Source organism: Monodelphis domestica, chromosome 3 (genome assembly GCF_027887165.1).
Source record: "Monodelphis domestica isolate mMonDom1 chromosome 3, mMonDom1.pri, whole genome shotgun sequence".
Classification (NCBI taxonomy): Eukaryota; Metazoa; Chordata; class Mammalia; order Didelphimorphia; family Didelphidae; genus Monodelphis; species Monodelphis domestica.
Genome location: NC_077229.1, coordinates 216,649,543 through 216,665,302, shown reverse-complemented (window position 1 = coordinate 216,665,302; position 15,760 = coordinate 216,649,543). Strand labels below are relative to the sequence as shown.

The 15,760-nt window shown below is 36.6% G+C and overlaps 1 protein-coding gene across 1 annotated transcript in view; it reads left to right on the top strand.

Annotated features, from left to right (window-relative positions):
- MBOAT1 (membrane bound O-acyltransferase domain containing 1) overlaps window positions 1-15,229 on the top strand; it is a 125,930-nt gene extending 110,701 nt beyond the window's left edge. The window contains exons 10-13 of the mRNA XM_001375935.4: window positions 378-442; window positions 3,068-3,200; window positions 7,038-7,189; window positions 13,791-15,229. Of these exons, the coding sequence (XP_001375972.2) occupies window positions 378-442; window positions 3,068-3,200; window positions 7,038-7,189; window positions 13,791-13,911 (471 nt within the window). The 3' untranslated portion in view covers window positions 13,912-15,229. The remainder of the gene's footprint in view (window positions 1-377; window positions 443-3,067; window positions 3,201-7,037; window positions 7,190-13,790) is intronic.
- The last annotated feature ends 531 nt before the right edge of the window (window positions 15,230-15,760 follow it).

Here is a 15,760-nt window from a genome sequence, read left to right as displayed (position 1 = left end):
ATGTGGGCGTGAAGTTCATTCACATGATTGAAATGTTCCTGCAATAAATCTCGTACGCATGTATTCCATTTAAAAATTCAGATGACTGAAATAAGAGTAGAAGGAAAACCCACAATATTTTCCTTCAGTTCTATGACTTGAAAATAATTTTTAAGAAAAATTGAAAGGTTGCAAAACAAGTTTAGCCACATTTATAAACATCAGAAAATTTTACTGTATGTGATGGAAATATTGATTCAAACTTAACCAAAACTAGTCATCTCTGGTAGAAAATGACTGTGGTAGCCATTTGGGATAGGATCAGCATTACTGGGTGAGAACTGGCATTGCTTAGTATATTTTAATACCAACGATAGGTATTTCTTTTTTCTTCCTAGACTGCAACAAGTTTTAAAATGTACATAGAAAACTGGAATATTCAGACAGCTGCTTGGCTAAAGCGGTAAGAAAAATAAAAAGCTTTCTATTATTTATGGAATCAGGACATACTCAAATAGCATTTAGTAAATGAACTAGAAGTGTTCGCAGTCATGCAGCAAATATCGATGAAACACCTACTATGTTCCAGACATTAGCATAGCTACTAGGGATAGAAACAAGACAGTCCGTGACCTCCAGAAATTGATAGTCTAGATAGAGAAGATAAGATGATTTGGGGGAGAATTTACCATAGGAGAAAGGCCTCATATTAAAGGTTGTGCTTAAGCTGTGAGCCTTAAAGGAAACTAGGAGATTCACTAAAAAACTATATTTATTTCACGGTTTATTTATTTTTGAATATACCTGTTTGGAGAGATGCTTTGGTCTAGATGTGTGATATCATGTACAGAAAACTCCCTCCACAATTGAAGATTGATCTCTCTCTCTAACTTAGAGCTTTAAAGAAATGCCCTAAGAGGGGAATAGATTTGTACATGATCACATAGCAAGTATAGGTCAGAGGAAACACTTGATCTAGGATCATTTTGACCCCAGGGTTGGCCCTCTGACCATTAGAGCACACAAACTCCCAGAATATGCTATATATTCACCATATGTAAATAAGATGATGGAAAAGTACTAGTCTCAGATTTTATATTCAATTCAATTTGACAGACTTTTTTTTAAGTCAGCATTTTATAGTACTTTAAAGTTTGCCAAAGCACTGAACCTATTGTGATCTCATTTGGTCCTCATAGTAACAATATGAGGGAGGTTTTTTTTTTTAATCCTTATTTTACACAGGAACAAACTGAGGCTGAGAAATGTTAAATAGCTTGCCTAGGGTCACTATGTGACCCTGTTCTTATGACAACTTATGTCTAGAGTTTGTATCTCTTTCCATGAATTGTGACCCTTCTTGTAGGAGAGAAGTGGTAGCAAAGTGATAAAGTGATATCATCTGAAATTCCAATAACATTCTACATCTCTAAGCAGCCATCCTACCTCTCTATTAAAATTTTTTTAATGAACAGAAATCTATTTTCTCTCCTACCTCACTAAAAAATAAGAGAAAAGAAAAATATTCCTTAAATATGCAGCCAAGCAAAACAAATCTAGAAATAGGTTTGTTATTTTTTTCCCTTTCTTAAAAGTCACTTAACCCTGTTTACCTCAGTTTCTTCATTTATAAAATGAGCTGGAGAAGGAAGTGACAAACCCCTCCAGTATCTTTGCCAAGAAAACCACAAATGGAGTTATAAAGAGTGGGACAGAACTGAAAAATGACTGAACACTAACAAAATACTATTCTCCGCCCTTTATCTTCATTATCCCAACCCCCAAAGATTTGCACAATTCTAGTTCATTCATTCCATAAATATCTTAGTATTGTAAAGATGGAGATTTGAATCCCAGACTTCAATCCCCAGAAATCCTTGTTACTTCCCAGAATTCCCTATAATATCACCTGAGTCTCCACCTGGGTGAGATAACAGTTTAGTATTTAACGGACTCTCTGCCTCCCAAGAGCCTCTTCCTCTACTAGGACATTGCAACATGTAGTAAGTAGGCTGTGAATGGGCTAATCAGCCGTAGGCACATGGTTTATTATTTTGTATCCTTGATTTCTAATAATCTTTAATAAACCTCATAAAATATAATACTTTTATTACTAGAAACTAATTTAATTTGTACAGTATTCACATAGTGCTTGATACTTCAACTGCATTGGGTACAATTTGGGGAAGATAAGTCAGGTACAAAATAGGTGAAACAATTAAATGTATACCAGATAAGGTACTTCAATAACCATAATAATTTGACTAATCTGTTCTTGCTTAGCTCAAGAAAGAAAAGGCTTTTAGAAGAAATGAATAAAGTGGTAGATAATACAATGGAAAAAGTGTTTGATTTGAAGTGAGAGGACCTAGTTCTAATCTGTTCTCTGTTACTAAGTCCCTTGGACTGAGTCTTGATTTCCTTAGTTATAAAATGAAGAGAGTAGACTAGATAGATAATCTCTAAATTCTTTTTTCAATTCTAAAATCTAAACTAGAATTTTCACTGTGCTTAACACAGTTCCTGGCATATGTTATTGTTGTTCTGTCATGCCTGACTTTTCATGACCCTTAGTACACCAATACTGTCCATAGGGTTTCCTTGGCAAATATATCAAAGTGGTTTGTCATTTCTTTCTCCATTGGATTAAGACAAACAGGTTAAGTGATTTGCCCACAGTAAGTATCTGAGGCTGGATTTGAATTCATGTCTTCTTGACTGCAGCCCAGCGCTCTGTTCACTGAGAAACCTAGTTGTTCCCTGATATACATTAGGGGCTAAATAAAGGTTTACACTCTTCTTCCTAAAATCTATAAGGCTGGATGAAATGTCTTCTAGAGTTGCGTAGGAAATCTCTGATAGATGTTTATGTGAGCATACCAAAGAACATGACGTGCCACTGATGCTTATCTGGTTACCCTGAGATGAATCAGAAAATCCATAGGAGGTTTAAAAATAGCCCCCCTAGAGTTCAGAAACAAGGCTGGAATTATAGTGCATCAGTGGGAGAAGGGCTTCTAAGTAGGTGTAATTAGATTTATCTAGTAACATTTTACCTGCAGCAATATTCGTATGACTCTCATTACAGCGTGTGCTATGAGCGAGCTCCCTGGTACCCTACAGCATTAACGTTCATCCTGTCTGCATTGTGGCATGGTGTCTATCCTGGATATTATTTTACATTCATAACTGGAATCCTGGTTACATTAGCGGCTAGAGCAGTAAGTGTCCTCTGGATGGTATGTATGTGTGTGTGCATGACTATTGAAGGGGGCTTTTCAAAAATAATTTACTTAAATTGGTTTGCTTTTTAGGTCTTCTGGTGCCTTCAAAAATGATTCTTCATTTTTCCATTAAAATACTACAAAGTAAAAATTTGTAGTAATCTGAGGAAGGACTGGATTTGTTCTCTTTCAAACTAATAACAAAGAAAAAGTTTTCCAAGCAAAATAAAGGAGTTTATAAAAGGAATGCTTGACTCAATTAACAGAACAGACTGTTTTCGAGTACTTAGTAGCATCCGAGAGCATACCAACCACCTGCTAATTACAGATGATTACAAACTATTAATTAAAGTAGGTGTGGCAGAATGTAGCTCTGCATTTATCCGAGGATCACACTAACTCAGAACAGCAGGCTCAATTTTCTGGAACACAACCTTGAAGTCATAAGTAACCAGAAATGCCTCTGAGTCTATGGCCTTTGTAGGGGAAAAGTGCAACCATGCTTAGGCCATGGCCTATTGATTTAGGATTATGGGTAAAATTAAGGTTCCTGATTTAATAAGTGTAGCTTTCTGGTTTCTCCTGGTAACATTCAGTTCTTCTTAGATTACAGCACTCATTCATTCTTTAAACAATTGTTTTCTAGTCTCCTACTGGGAACTAGGTGGGAAACAAAGCTGAATTAGTTGCAGTTTCTGGCCTCAAGGAACTTACAAATTAGTAGGAGAGAGAAGATTTGGTAAATGATCATAATATGAATCAGTATGAGGTAAGTGCCATTAGAGAGATACAGACATATAGTCCTATATCTTCAGAAGAGGGAGATGTTCCAGCTGTGGTGATTAGGGAAATCTTTAGGAAGGAAGAACATTTGAGCTAAAGTGTGAAGGATTTTCTTTTCTTTTTTCATTCCATTTGGAAAAAGTGGCAGGGAGCTAGAGTATTGAAGGAAACTTCTCCATCTGAACTGAATTACTACTGTGGGAAAGGGCAGCCAGGTGGCACCATGGATAGTGTCAGACCTAGATTCAAAAGACTGGAGCTGAAATCTGGCCTCAGAGACTTCCTAGCTATATGACCCTGGGCAAGTCTTTTAATTCTATTTACCTCAGTTTCCTCATCTGTTAAATAAACTGGAAAAGGAAATGGTAAAACACTCCAATATTTTTGGCCAAGAAAACTCCAAAAGGGGTCGTGGAGATTTGTACATGACTGAAAGTACCAAACAACAACTACTTGGGGAAGATAATTTTTAATTATCATATTTTATTAAGATAATAGTGAGTGAAACTGAGAGGGTAGACTAGGGTTGACTTGGATAGGACTTTGAAAGCTAGACTAAAGGGTCTGGACATGATTTGGTAGATAGTGAGTGGGCTGTCATTGAAAGTATTTGAGCAAGTGCCAAGAATTGAGCTTTGCTTGAGGAAGCTTATGTCACTGATGTTTGTAGAATGAACTGGAACTGGGATAGTCTATAGATATCAGATTAGAAACAGGGGATCTGGGGGATTGCATGGCTGTTAAAAGCATACCCTTAAAGTATGACAACTGGGAGATAGCTAAAGGAAAAGCACAACTGATTGGAACCGAATGGCTTCACTCATTTCAGTTACCCCCATGTTCATAATTACCACTATGTGTTATCAATGAAAAGGATTTTAAGTATACCATTCAATAATACAGGAAAGTCTGTAATAATTTTAATCAAGCTGTCTTTTAGAAGGTTTTCATCGAAAATTACACAAAATAATGTGTGTAAACCTTAAAAAGATGAAGCTCATTTATTTGGAAAATTTATTTATCCAAAAGTTATCCTCCAAAATTGTTGGATAAATTAGGTACTGCAGGCACACCCTACCCATGATGTTAGAGGAATCATCATTATAGCAGGAGGGAGTGGGGGAGTGGAGGAAGAAGAGTTACTTCCATAAAAATGTCAAAAATGAGTGAACTACTGAATGATTTTACAAGAAGATTTCTGGACTTTGAATGATATGATCTATTAGTGATGACATTGGTGTAGCAAGATTTTGGATATATTCTCTAACTCAGATATGTACTCTTAGGTCAGGTCCTCATGGTTCTCTGACTATATTTCCCTCTCAAAGTTCCAGGTATACCTTTCAGGGTGCTTTATCTAATTGTAGTTAGCTCATGAGTTCCCAATAGTGAACTTCCATCCATGATTATCACATGCTATAAATTAGTGAGACTGAATTTATTTGGTTTTTAGAAATTTTAGGAAGTTGGCAGAAGTTTAAGGTCAGAGGAAGCAAGGATCAGAGGTACGATTTGAACTAGGACATTTTTCTGATGCAAAATCCAGAATGCTACTATAACATCACAGTATTATTATTATCTCTAATAATAATAATAATTATAATAGGGTTTATAAAGTGCTTTAATGTTTGCAAAGCACTATACAAATATGATCTCATTTGAACCTCATAACCACCCAGGGATAGAAGTGCTATTATTATCTGTATTTTACAGAAGAAGAAACTGAGGTAGCTAGAGTTTTCTATTGTCCCATTTAGCTACCTCTTGTATTAACAGTTGAAACTGACCATAGGCTAATCTTTTGAAAATAAAAATCTGTTAATAGCAGCACTCCTAGATATTCAGAGGTCATCCTGCTTTGAATAATTCCTAGGTTCTTAGATGTAAGTTTTGGCTCCTATCCTTACCATGTGACCTTGGTCAATTTGTGTAATGCCTCTGTGCCTAATTTTTCTATATCCACTAAAATCCTATACTGATGCCTTATGGAGGTAACCCCTGCTTAAGGCATTGCCAACAGTGGGTCAGCAATGGAATGTTCTCCCAAAGTGGAAAAATTTTACAGGTAGTTCAGGTACAAGTACTTAAATAGATTGTGGTTCATTACTCAACTTACTCAATTATTCAATGAAACTCCAGAAAGTTGACCACAACTAAAATGTAGGAGAATTGTGATTTGTGTTGTTAGAAAGAAGAAATTACTGATATTTTCAAATATTGAAATTCTATTTGACCTACTGTTCTCAAATTTTATTTGAGGATGAATAGACAGATGGATTGATGAGTGAATGAATGAATGAATAAAAAAGCATTTACTATGTACCAAATAGTGTGCTATGTGTTGGGATACATATAAAAAAGGTGAGATATTCCTTGTCCTTGAATTCATACTCAACTGGAGGAAGAAAACATTTGTAAGAGTGTTCAGTTGCAGGGCTGATGGAAAGGTCTAAACATCCCAAGGTGCTATGATAAAGGTTTACGAGTCCTTAGGGTCTTCAGCAAGTGATTTGACAGTTCCTGGATCTCTGGTGGGCTAGTGGCAGGATAACTGGTAAGATCTGAGAGTCTTCCATCTCCTTAAAAGGGTTGTAGTTGAAAAGTCCCAGCTTATCCAAACTCGTGGTCAGTTGCTCTTTCCTCAGAAGCCCATTGGAGTCTAGGAGGGGCAAGGGGTAAAGGAGAAGCAAAATACAGGGGTGAGAAAAGGGAACCCCAGCTGGGTAAAATGAGATAATGGGTAAAAGAGTTTTGTAACTATAAAGGGCTATATAAATTCATGAATACTTCCTGAGGCAGCCTTGTTGAACAGCTGATTGTAAGATCCCCCCCCCCCCCTTTACATTGAGTAGGAACCTGCTTCCTGTCTATTTCCTCTATTAGTCTTAGTTCTACTCTTTCCCAGTGTCTCATAGTGAATCAGTTCATGGATTGGAATTAGAAACTTGATAACTTGACCAGTTCCACTTTTATTTATTCTAGCCTTAAAAGCATTGCCCTAGAATATTTGAAGAATAAGTATTTGTTTTCTTTTCTCTTCTTGGCATACAGATGAGGACCACCTGTCGACATTACTTCCTTTCTTCAGAATCTCTTAAGGCAGCCTATGATGTAGTTACGTGGGCTTGCACTCAGCTGGCTGTCTCTTACACGGTGGCACCTTTTGTCATACTGGCAGTAGAACCAGCCATCACTTTGTACAAGTAAGTTTCCATCTCTCAAGTTTCATATTCTAAAACATCAGATGTGTCCAGCATTTGGTTTGAAGACCAGGTAATGGGATCCATCAGAAATGGAAGATTCAGATTTGCTGATATTTCAAAGAATTCCATGAAGGGTATCTCATGGGCAATATTAGTAGGGGCAGTCCTCAAGATAGGAACACCTGTGAAAACAAATGAAAATGCAGAAGATATTAAACTTTTTGTAGTGTGCTTGAATTAATCAGTTAGTAGCATGGAAGGCAAGTGTATTCCTCTAGAATCCCAAATATACTCCTAGTGCTAAGATATTCATAGAGCTTTGACCCCCAGGAAGAAAATGTCTTAAGCTGCTGAACTCTCTCCTCCTTTTCTGAGTTGTCATATATGCCTTTTATCCTTCTCTTTCCCTCCTTAATGCTTTTCTTCTGCAGGCTCCTTCAGTGCTTCTCCCTGCTAGCCTAAGGCAGGTACTAGTCAGACTGCCACCCTACTCTTGTTAAGTGCTTGCATAAAACCTCTCTGCTCTGGACCTCTCTGCTTCATTTTGGACTTAGGATGTACTTTGCTTTGGGGCTCCTTGTAGCTGAGGGAGCAGTATATATCACTGAACTCCAAATAGACCACTTGAGGCTTTTGTTTGTTTCCCACCTCTCAGCCTGACCCATGGACAGGTACTCCTCATTTATACACCAAGGAAAAGAAAAGAAAATATACATAAAAGTCTCAACTCCAAATATGGCAGAGAGACAGATTTAGATCTAGAAGGGAATTTAGCTAATGCCTAGCTAGAAGTACTATTGAATAATGCTAGGATTTGAACCAAGGAACTCCCCAATTCCAGGTCTGTTTCTATATAAACTATGGTTATCTGGATCTTGCTTCTAGTTCTCTTGGAGTTTTTGAGGCCAGAAAAATCTTCCCATAAGCACTCTCTGTCCTCCTTTGTGTCAACATTTGGCTTACATTTCTACTGCTACAGCAAATGGCCCTGTTCATATATTAAAAACCATTTCTTAATCAATTTAAATGTTTTTTTCCTATTTAATCACTAATATTGCAGCAATATTGTGAAAGGGTTAAGTAAGTTTTGGGGGGCTGGCTTAGGAAATTGACTCTTATTTGCAAATTTTGAATTTGTGGGAAAGTAAGTTCTATGTCCAAATTATTGACTTGCATAATGCATTTTTAGAATCCAAACTCTTTGTAAATTAGGGACCACCATATTCTGTATTTTTATAAAGGAAAATAAAAAATCAGAATCAATAATATTGTTATGCAGAGCAATGTAGTTTCTATATGCCCATATGGATGTATTTGCTCATATTCTGATTTCTCGTGGCAAGATGTTAGAAGTTAAGCTCCTTCAGAGTAGGGACTGTTTCATACAGGGCAGCCCCAGGTAGTGCAGGGGATAAAGCACTGGGCTTGGAATCTGGGAGACTGGTATTCCTGAGTTCAAATCCAGCCTTAGACACTTTCCTAGCTGAGTGACCCTAGGCCTGTTTCCTCATCTGTTTGCCTGTTTCCTCATCTGCCAAATGAGTGGGAAAAGGAAATGGCAAACCACTCCAGTATTTTTCCCAACCAAACCCCAAAATGAGTCCCAAAGGGTTGGACACTGAAAAGATACAACTGAAAACTGAAAGATACAACAATTTTGGCAACTGGCACACTGCCTGAGGATGTAGCAGGTGCTTAATAAATGCTCTTCAATTACTTACTTTGGAAGAATATAATTGCTTAAAACTTTTCAAGGGACTGATCTCTAAAAAATGCAGATAATTTTTAGAAGAAGAATATAAGATTCCTATGACTACCTCTGCCCCATAATCACTAATGTTTATATAAGCTTTAAGTTTTACAAAACTTTCTATACACATTATCTTATTTTTCATATCTCACAACAACCTACAAGGTAGGTCCCAGGATGGGACAAAACACAAATAAATATGAATGTGGAAAAACACTTTAGTTTGGAGCTACTTAACCATTAAAGAAAAAATTTCTATGCGATCATTCCTTTTCTGAAATAGATTGCTTGCTTTAAAGAATTGTATTCTTTGGCTTTAAAGAATTGGGGTGCCTTTGGCAACTGTCTCCTTGAACCCATGCTTTCCACAGTAGTGCTACATCCTTGGCTGGATTTCATCCTCTTCTGGTACATTAAAATTGCTCTCTCTCCACAGTGGAATGGGTTCCGGACATCCAGCCTGGCCTGAGGAAAAAGACAACTGACTGACTTTTTCCTTCCTTTATAGTTTTGTTTCCTCAAAGTATCAAAAAATCATTCTTAGCTTCTAAGAGACCATATGGGAATATGTAGAAAGGATTAAAATAATCAAATGGAGGGAAACTAGGCTTACACTTGATCCTGTACTTCCAAGCAGTTTTCCTGAACTGTACCATATACTATTCTTCTTCTCTAAATCCCTGTTCTTTCATATCATAGAATCAGATTTATTTTTATTAACTAGAATAATGATAGCTAGCATTTCTAAAGCACTTTTTAGATTTGCAAGGCACTGAAAAGGACCTGAAAGGCCATCTAATCCATTCCCTTTAATTTATAGATGAGGAATCTAAGAGTTTGGAAGTTAAATGACTTGCCCAAGGTTTCACAGGTGGAGTAAGTGTCTGCACTGAGATTTGAACCCAGGGTTACAAAGAAAGCCCATTATGTTGAGGGGGGAAACCCAGATAATTTTTTTCTTCATTTAATTTCACAAACTCCCTGCAATAAGTGTCTAGGGACTCTCATGTTTCCATCCCCAACCCACTAGGGGAAGCAGATTCCTTAATTCTCATATTATCCTCTTTTCTCTCCCCTTCCCATTCCACTCCCTCACCCCATTTCCTCAGCTTCAGGTCTCTTAGGGGGATTCCAAGACTTCTTCCTATTCCCTTCCTACCACTGGATCAACAAGCATAAATTGAACTCTTTCAGAAGCAAGCAGAATTAATTTACAGCTCAAAGAATCTCTCACATTGACCATATGCATATTGAGCATTTTCTGCCTCTCTGGGGAAGTTATTTTAAGTTGTTTTTCAATTCCAACTAGATTGTTTGGGCTGGCTGGGACTTTTAGTATAGCAAAATGATACTTATATTCTTACTTTCACTTTCAGGCAATAAAGAGTACTTTTACTTAGTGTTAGTTGGATATTATCATAATTATTTAAAAATAACTTATCTTGGCACTCTGGACCAGGAGGCAAATTTCACAAATCTCAGTCTTTTAGTGGATCAGCAGAAATGAGTAAAAGAGGTTGAAATGATGAGTATCTTTCTACCAAATTGAAAAAGGAATGGGTGGTTTATATCAGGCCAATCATCACTTTGGATCTGTATGGTCACTTGTTTGGCACAGAATACCTTCAGTGCTTGGTCTTATCTAATGGTCTTATCCAATGGTTTTATACAATGGATGTCCTGAAAAGTCATGTGTAAATTAAAGTTCTGTTAATCAAATCACTTGCTCATCCATCTACATTTAAATTTTAGAGATGTTTTTATTTTTATTTTAAATTTATTATTAATTGAAAGTGTGGCTAGGCTAGCCACAACTAGCTTTAATTTTTTTTTCAGCTCTCCAGTTTCTGTGGGTGAATTCCTCTGTGAATTTTTAATAAAACACAGACCCACATTCTTTAAGTTGTGGGCACCCTAATGAAGCAGCTAGGTGGTTCAATGGACAGAGTGTGGACCTACAGTTGGAATGACTAAATTTAAAGCTGGCCTCAGTCATTTACTAGCCAAGAGACCTTGGACATTTCACTTAAACTCTGCCACTCTTTTCTTAACTGTAAGGACAGGATAATATTATCATCTACCTTATAGGGTTGTTGTGAAGATCAAATGAGATAATATTATGTAAAGTGCTTAGCACAGGGCCTGGGACAATGTAGGCACATAATAAATACTTATTTCCTTACCTAATTTATTTGCTTTGTAAATTACGATATTTGTATATGTATATCCATCTGCACTTATTTAACTGAGGAACACCTCTCAGCCACAGTGTAGTTCCAGAATTAGAGTATTATGAGGATTGTTTGTTGATTTAATTTGTCTGTAATGTCAAGAAATGCCCATTCAAATTTTTGGGAAATTCCACAATGTCAACAAGATTTTGCAGAAACATCTAGAGTTGGGAACGTTTTACCATTTTAATTTCCCACATGCCTACAGTTCTCTCCTTCCTCATTTCTCTCTCTTAGCTTCCCTGGCATCCTTCAAGTGCCATTTAAAATCCACTTTCTTTAGGAAGCCTTTTCCTTAATGCTAATGCATACCTCTGTTGATTTTCAGTTTGTCCTGACTTCATCTTGTTTGATTTGAATGTTTCCTTTGTCCTTAGGCTGTGAGCTCCTTGAGTGAAAGGACTCTCTTTCTCCTGTTTCTTGTTATTTCTAGTATTCTGCACCATGCCTGGCACATAATAGGCACTTAAATGGTGGTCTAACATGAAGAGTTAGTCTGCAAGAAAGACTAGTTCTGGAGAACAAAAATAAAATTTAATTTCAGAAATAACCCTTTAATGCTAGTCTAGATTAGGAAAACAATGTACAAACCCCAAAATCTTTGAAAAGAGTTATAAATATTTATCTCTCCAATGACCTCTGTGATTGGTTAAATCTCTGGATCTCCCAGGACCTCCATTTCTTCATCAGTAAGGTTTAGGCTAGGTCTCAGGAGAGATATTTTCGCTCTGAATCTCTTGTTCTTATTCCTCACATCAACTAGTTCAATTTCTCCCTATTGCTACTACTGCTACTATTATTATTATTGTTGCCACTACTCTTACTACCATTATCACGACTATTACTACTATTATTACTACTCTTACTACTTTTACCACTACTACTACTTCTACCATGATTACTAACAATATAATATTACCATTACTACTCCTTCTACTACTACTATTATTACTCTTACTAGTTGTAGTAGTGCTACTATTATTACTACTGTATTAATGTATTCCTTGTCTTTGTGGGTACTTTGCTACCAAAGTTCCTACCTAGTTCCAACATCAAACACAATTCTGTCCATGTCTTTATAAAAATCATCCACAGAGAAGCTATTTAGTGTTTGTTTTGTAAACCCTTACCTTCCGTCTTGGAGTCAATACTGTGTATTGGTTCTAAGGCAGAAGAGTGGCAAGGGCTAGGCAATGGGGGTCAAGTGACTTGCCCAGGGTCACACAGCTAGGAAGTATCTGGGGCCAGATTTGAACCCAGGACCTCCCATCTCTGAGCTCTCAATCCACTGAGTCACCCAGCTTCCCCCCATTTAGTGTTTTTTAAGCGTCCCCCATTTTCCTTTAACTTAACATTTTTGTAAATTTGGCTTTTATTGGAACAATACTGAGACAGATAGTAAAAATATGGTTACCTCCTTGTACAGAAATGGGGAAACTGAAGATCAGAGAGGGTCTGCTCTCCTAATTACAATGAAGGCCATTGTTCTTTCTGCTATTCCACAAAGAAGGCACTCACTTAAGGAAGGAAAGAAAGACTGTGAATTGGACAACCTTTGAGTGAGGTGTCCAGACATGAATACAATGGACCAGTATTCTTTCATTCCACAGACACATTTAACTTAATGGAATATATAGGCATTACCTTGTCTCTATAGACAGAAGCCTCAAATTGAGAATTTCAGGGGATAATAAATACATTTTATTTGCTAGTCATCATTATGCCTTTAGAATCATAAAAACTGATTGAGGAGACATAAATAATTTTCTTTATAATGTGAAACTTTTTGTTGGATTTTATTGCAATATTCCTTTTGTTTCCATTTCCAAAAAAATAATAGGAAAATTAAAAGTTCTGCCTATTCAAATAGGTGTAGGCTTACCAGAGTACTTGTATCAAGTACTATTTTTGCAGAAATTAATCCTGAATTTTGGCTTTCTTCACTTAGAATAAACATTGCTCAGTAGACAAGGCACAAATATTTCCAGTGAACATATTAGCCATGGAATACCTGAGCTGAGCAATGATAGATCATAAAATTTAAGAGGAAAACTTGGTAAATGTTTTGTGAGTAGTGATGAAAATTATTTTCAAACAAATAGGACTGGATTTTCCAAACTTGATTCTTACTGACTCTTTCACCAACTTGAATTAAACCTACTAATGATGTAGGATATATAAAGGTGTATTTTTGTTTGGGACATACATATCAGGATGTGAGTTCAATGCCATTGGTCTTCTACTTTGCTTTGTACTTCTAACTTGGTATATTTCTTTTGCTAGTTTGTGAATTCATTCATTTGACGAACATTTGAGTGATTAATTCAGAGATCCGAGTATGAAGGAAATGAGTGAAGGCCATGGAGTCAATATCCTTACTAGTCAACTACTAGGTTGCTCCCTTCAGTACTCTCAGCTTATTGCCTTAGCCATGGCGAGTTGTCTTACAAACACATGCCATCAATCTCTATGTGCCTTTTGATGGATAAGGGCAGCCTTATTACTAGAAAACAACACAATACATTCTTTTATTAATTGTGAGACAGCAGTGATAGGAATGTCTGACTGTTTGCATTCATGTCATTGTGGATAAAATTGTTTCTTGTGTTTTTATTCCTAGATCGTTGTATTTTCATCTACACATCGTAAGCCTCCTGATACTACTAATTCTGCCCATCAAACCACATGCCAAAAGACAGTCTCAGACTCTGAACTCTTTTAATAACAAGAAAAAAACCTAATATGCCACAAGAAAACCTGAGCAAGCAAAATACTTGCACCAGAAAAGAAACAGGAGTGTATATTTTATAATGTTAAAACATTCATAAAGGTCTCGGGCTCAAGTGATCATCTATGACGCAATCAGGAGGCCTAGAGACAAGGTTTACAGGCTTCTGACTTTAAACGCAGGGAATATTTTTTATACAGTCTTTTTCATGTATTTAAATCAGTCTTCTGTACAGGTTGTTTTAATATTTTATAGGATATTTGGGTATGAGGTGTGTGTGTGTGTGTGTGTGTGTGTGTGTGTGTGTGTGTATGTGTGTGTGTGTGTGTGTGTATGCTAGAGGAAGAATAAGAGCTAGAGAAGCAGCTCCTCTTGGGTTGTTTATTCTTTGGCTGTTTAGGGCATTGCTTCATATCTTGGCTCAACCATGGTGTTTGACCACAAGAATCTGGATGTTGAGAACACTGGTGTGGGCTCCGGCAGGAAGAGGGAGATTGCAGAGAAGACTATCCCAGTTTGTCATGGCATTCTAGTGCCAGAAAATACTCAGGACTGGGATATTGCTTTGGAGACTCTGACTTTCTTGCAGTGACACCTGCTTTTTTAGGGGCACTTTTTTATATTTCCAGTAAAGATGGTGACAGAGGACCTGGGAGGACTGAGGTCTGGACAGAATCCTTTGTCCGGCAGAGTTACAACAGAAAATAGTTATGGATTAGCAATTCAGGACTTCTCTTTGAGTAGGCTGCATTTTTTTTCCAGGGGTGTAATGATTTCCTATTATGATCTGAACCCATATGTGAATTGAGGACACCTCATAGTGCTAACATTGGTCATTTAAATTGAGAGGACTGTTTACTCAGGGACAGTCCAGTGAAGACCAAATGTTCACTCTCCTAAATGAAGCCTGACCCCTTTTGAAGGAAACAACACATGTAATCTAAAGTTTTTCTTAATCTGTTCCCTACCCCTCTCCCCTCATTGATGGATAACAATATCCAGTTGCTATAGACTTGATTTTTTTTATCCTTAATTTGTCTGAGTTGTAAGTGAACAAGAGGGTATTGTTGATTTTCAATTTCTGAAGTGTCATAGCTGAATAAATGCAACTTTCTTTTTTAGCTGAATCATCACGATAGAATATAAAGGTTGAACAAACAATTTTCTTTTCAAAATCTTGATAGAAATCTCTCAGAGAATGTGTTGTATTTCCCTTTGGAAACTTATTGGGTAATGTTGTTTTGGGGAGAATAAAATGGATTGTTAAGGTTACTGAGAATATAGTAATAATAATAATAATGATAATAATAAAAAACTACCTTGCAACAACAGTGTATGATTCTGATTGGATGGTTTGGAAGGGGGAAGGGAGAGGGATGGTTCTGTTGATAAGTGGGAAATGAGTTTTTTTCCTGAATATTATAAGGTAGCTTTATACATAATAAAGGAACTATTTCCAAATGGAAGAATTTATTTTTGTTTATATAAGTGGGCTCAATTTAATAGAGCAATAATTTTTTTAACAAGAAAAATATGAGATTTTATTTGTGCCTTCGCAGTGAATGTTATAATTCCTTGACATGTTTCCTACTCATTATATTGCTTCTCACTGTGGTATTGGCTCCTCTTGAGGCTATCATGAATTGGAGGCATGGAAATTGCTTAAAAAATGTGTTCTTTTATTGCTGAAATAATGATTGATTCTTCATGTAGTACCTTTCTTCTGAGGAGTTCAGAGTTCTTTTTAACTAATGCTGTCATCCACTTTTACCATTTAGTTAGGTTTATAGTCTAATAAAAGGACTGTTAAAACAAAAGTAGCACTTACATTACAGTAGGGCTCTGTCCTGGTCCCTTATCAG